This window comes from Cynoglossus semilaevis, chromosome 1 (assembly GCF_000523025.1).
Source record: "Cynoglossus semilaevis isolate Cse_v1.0 chromosome 1, Cse_v1.0, whole genome shotgun sequence".
NCBI lineage: Eukaryota > Metazoa > Chordata > Actinopteri > Pleuronectiformes > Cynoglossidae > Cynoglossus > Cynoglossus semilaevis.
In genome coordinates this window covers 8,151,228-8,155,823 of record NC_024307.1, presented here as the reverse complement: position 1 = coordinate 8,155,823, position 4,596 = coordinate 8,151,228, and the positions used below count along the sequence as shown (strand labels likewise).

Genomic DNA, 4,596 nt, shown 5'->3' with positions numbered 1-4,596 from the left:
CGGTCAGCTGCTCTATGAGAAACGCAGCTATGAGAAAGGCCACTGGGCCTGTATCACAATGCGTGAGGAAACTTATGAGCAGAGCATCTGCTATGGATTTATGAAAATAATGAAATACATCTGCCAACAGAATTCTTCAGGTGAGCCCACAAAGACAAAAAAAACTACAAGCCGTCTCACTCTGACCCAAAATAATCCTATTCATTTCCAATTCACTGATATTGAGACAGCGGGAAATGACAGCTGCCACTTTCGCTCCACAGGTGACTACTTAGGCATGACCATCCCCATCGTGACAGTGGTGCACACAAACGAGAATCATTCTGTGATTTCTCGGGATGTCACGGTGGCGTACCACCTTCCTATTGAGCATCAGGCCCAGCCTCCGCAACCCCTCGACAGTGAGATCGTCATTGAGATTTGGCCACATGCTGTCATATACACGAGGTAAATAGAGAAGGAAAACGAAGGGTTTTTTTGTGATTCTTTTTTGGAAATAACAGAAGTTAATGACTTCCATTTCAAGGGCCTTCACTGGACCGACCAACGAGGTGACCCTCATTAACCAGATCAACGCCCTGGCAGAGCTGCTGGATTCTCCCGGCATTTGCGTCAACGACTCGTTCATCGTGGCCGGCTACACCAACCCTGCTCACAGTAACCGTCAGAACGAGATCTGGTTCCTGGAGCGACAGGGGATTTAAGGATTAGGTAGCACAATTATGCTTGTGACCTTGAACCACCGCCCCTAAGGAAGACTTACTTTACTCTGCCTCAGCTCATCTACAGCATTTAGGGGCTAAATCCTTCTTAGACGCCTTTACCTGAATCAAACACCAGCCAGTTACACTCCAGAGAAATTTGGAAATAAACCTCAGTAAATTATCACTCGTGTTTTTAAAGCAATTATAATTAGCACATCTTTCGTCAACCCCTGAGTTTTCATGGATTTTCACTTTGCCCCCTCCTCAAATACCGACAACATTTTTAACCAACATTTTGGCATTGAGTCGTGCACTTCAAGTCAATTGGCCTTCAGTTCAGCGTTTGTGAAGTTTCGCCTTTTTTCTTTGTTAATCTTTGGTTTTCAAAGTAACCTGAAGTAGTGGCTTCAGTCATTTGGATTGTTACAAAGTATTTCTGCAACGTTGTTTTGGCATATATGCAAACTTTAATGTGATCCACCAAACTATCCCCAAAGACCATTTTAAGAAAGCACTAATGTTTAACAACCTCTGGAACAAAAGTGAAAATCACACGCACAGTAAACCTGACGTACTTTCCAGACAGTTGTACCAGTCTATAGGTGGTATTTATTTTTAAACATTTATTTTATAAGAACTAACATTAAATCTGGAAAGCTTAACAAACACATGCTAAATATGTTATCAGGCTAATAGTTTAACGTATATTATTCATCATCACTGAAGGCATTCACCAGTGATTATTCAAATTCTATTACAACAGTATGGCTTTCTCTTTCTGGTTTCAATTTATTTCTTTTGTCATTTGTATCTTTATGGTTAAGTTGAGTCATTTTTCAATGGTTCAGGAGCAATATTCAAAGTAGACTGTGCACTGTGGTGGCCATAGATGATATGGAGTGTATTATTTTCATGTTAGTCACATGGCCTGTGGTGGCCATAGATGATATGTAGTGTATTATTTTCATGTTAGTCACATGTGAATACAAATCCCAGGACCAGCCAAATCCAAAAAAAAAGTGTGACTTAATAGTCCTGAAAATACAGTAGGCACACCACTGTCATGACCTCATGGATGAAACCAAAATGCTCGGATGAGGCATTCATCTCCTGCATCAGTAAAATTTTGCACACTGTTGTCTTATTAAAAATTAAAATAGCAAACTGGAGCCTGAAACACACAGCACAGCATTTCTCCTCACAGCCGACACAGGCTTTACTATACTCTATGTTGTATGTTGCTACATGTTGTCTCGTGGCTGTCGTTCATACTGTTCACAACATAAGGAAAATAGTTCTCGTTCTGTAGCATTTTGAGAACAGTTCATCAGTTGTACCGTTGAGCTGCTGCTCACCACAGGTCAAAGGTCACGATCTGTCACGCTGTTGGTGATTACTAACCTGAACTAGTTTAACTGAACTAGTGTTCAGCCTCATGTGTTGTGGACTAGATCACAGAAACCTGACCTACAAGATTCACCACAAGACATGACACTACCGTAGTCAAACACATAGGAATGTTACCTGATGATAAGTACATGAATGTAAAACTATAAAAACATGTTACACTCTAAGAAACCAAAACACTGAAAACTCAGATTCTACAGCTGAATGACAATCATGAAAATACTAATTTGTTAGTCGTTTTTTTTTTCGTTTTTTTTTCTGCGGTGAAACAATGTCAAAAACTCAAGTTTGTCGTTTTTTTTCCTGCGGTGAAACAATGTCAAAAACTCAATGCATTCCTCGTGTTTTCCGGCATGTTCACACACAGGAATATTCTGTACTTCTGTCTAGTGCTCTATTCTGTGTCGTCAGTGAGTACACATTTACTGTTGCCCTGCTGATACCTCTGCTTCTGTGTGAAACCACGAATACTAGGGCACAAAAGATACCTCTACTGTGATCATGCTTTTATCAACTTGTTGAAGTTCTTCTGTATTTAACGTTTCATTGTGAATATGAAGATTTTATATGAAATACATTATGTCATATTTACTACCTTCTGAGGTCAAATAACAGTAAAGTGGAGATTAAAAAAACAAAGCTAATTTTTTAAAATTTACAGCTTGGTCAACCGTAAAATAAAACTGAAAGTCAAATATCTTTTAGTACAAAAGCACAAAAAAAGGAAAACCCAAACGTTCTTGAAGCCTATATAACCTTAAAGTGATCAAATTAAAGCTTATATTGAGAAGCAATTGATTCACATCGCATTAAAGCCATTTTTATAATATAAAAACAAGAGTGAAGGAAATGTATTGTTATGATGGAAACAGCTGTTTAATATTGTATTTGTTTTGGGGGGGTTTCAGTGATAGACCAATTTATTGTGAGCTTTCTCTTCAAAAGTCTGTTTTTGCGGGATCATCAAGTGTTTTAATACTATTTTTCTGTTTTCGTTTCATATTCTATTAAGTGGTTTGCAACGGTGTGTAGTACTGTGAAATTACAAACTCTATAACAAAAGCTACTGTGATTTTCTCTGGTTAATAAAATGTGCTTTTTCTCCTGTGTTGAAAATATACAGTGAAGCTGAATCTCATTGGGTCGTGTTCACACAATAAAGCTGTTTGAAACTCATTATTGGATTTGTCCAAATTATTTTGCCGACTAACAAAATAAGGACCACGGAGCTGGAAGTGAACAGATACTGGCCACTCAAATATGTGCAACTTTTTATCTCCATCGATGCAGGTCCTCAAATACGCAACTTTTTATCTCCATCGATGCAGGTATCTCAGCTCAGCTCAGCGAAGATGTTCCCAATAAATATGGCCAGTAAGAGTATATTCCAAACACAGATATTTCTAAGGCTTGATATTTCTAACATACATGTTAGAAATACCTATTTCATAAGAGGAGCTTAGTTTCAGTTCAGTAACGTGACAACTGCACTCAACAGTGACACCATTACCATTATACATTACAGTACACTTTCTACTGTTACTGGGCAACAACTGTAAAAATATAATAAATAAATAACTATTTTTTAAAAAATATATACATAAAATTTGACATGCATTCCAGACATTCAACTAGCAGGTTAGTATGTAAATGGTTTGGTTCTAAGGCTGGCTGTCAAAGAAGCATCCGCCAAAGGCTGTGTGAACAAAAGCACTCTCATGGTGCATTTGATGCTCACTGACATTACAAACCATGTTCATCTTAAACTGACTAGAGGTTTTTCAGATGCTCATGCGTGAAGAGAAAAGACACGGTCCAATGTCTGTCTGCCAGACAGGTTCATTCTTATGATTTTTCCAGCACCCATTAAATTGCACCTTAATGAGTTCAGTCAGGCTCTTTGTACAGGGTTGAGTCTATTATGTTCCTGTCCTGTCGAATTAAGGAAGGGCAGGTCTCAGAAAAATATGAAGGTGGTGGGGGAGGGTGGAAGACAAAGAAAAGTATGAAAAGATGAAAAAAAATACCAGCCTCGGCTTAAGTTACAAATGACAAACAAGAAAAAAGGGAGGAGTTTTCAATAGTTCTGAACCTTTAAACACAGGTGTCAACATTCCAGCCGTCCAGTCGGTTGACACACACACATATATACGCAAAGTGTTTCTTGTATAGAACATCTGCAGGGATTATTGACTAGTAATAAAGACCAAAAGATCGCTTTTAAAGCATCGTTGCTGACATACGACAGACCACACAACATTCGAGGAAGAAAATAAACAGCAGAGAGAATTACTGTACAAGTTCAGTTTCTCAAATCCAAAATTTATAGAAATTAGCCACGAGGTGGCAGCAGAGACCAAAAGACAGAGACCGTCACAACGTCTACGTAATCGTATCTTCAACAGGTTAAGGTGGACATAACGGTAATTCACACTAATGATAGTAAGAAATGTAAAGTTATGTGACAATGAAGGACATTATGATG

General features: G+C 38.3%; 2 protein-coding genes across 2 annotated transcripts in view; one reads left to right on the top strand and one right to left on the bottom strand.

Moving 5' to 3' along the window:
* soul3 (heme-binding protein soul3) overlaps positions 1 to 1,622 on the top strand; it is a 6,365-nt gene extending 4,743 nt beyond the window's left edge. The window contains exons 3-5 of the mRNA XM_008308829.3: positions 1 to 140; positions 264 to 447; positions 527 to 1,622. The exon at positions 1 to 140 is cut by the window's left edge and continues 2 nt beyond it. Of these exons, the coding sequence (XP_008307051.1) occupies positions 1 to 140; positions 264 to 447; positions 527 to 704 (502 nt within the window). The 3' untranslated portion in view covers positions 705 to 1,622. The remainder of the gene's footprint in view (positions 141 to 263; positions 448 to 526) is intronic.
* The window catches only part of fancm (FA complementation group M), a 31,483-nt gene that overhangs the window by 24,887 nt on the left and 2,000 nt on the right, over positions 1 to 4,596 (bottom strand). The window lies entirely within an intron of this gene.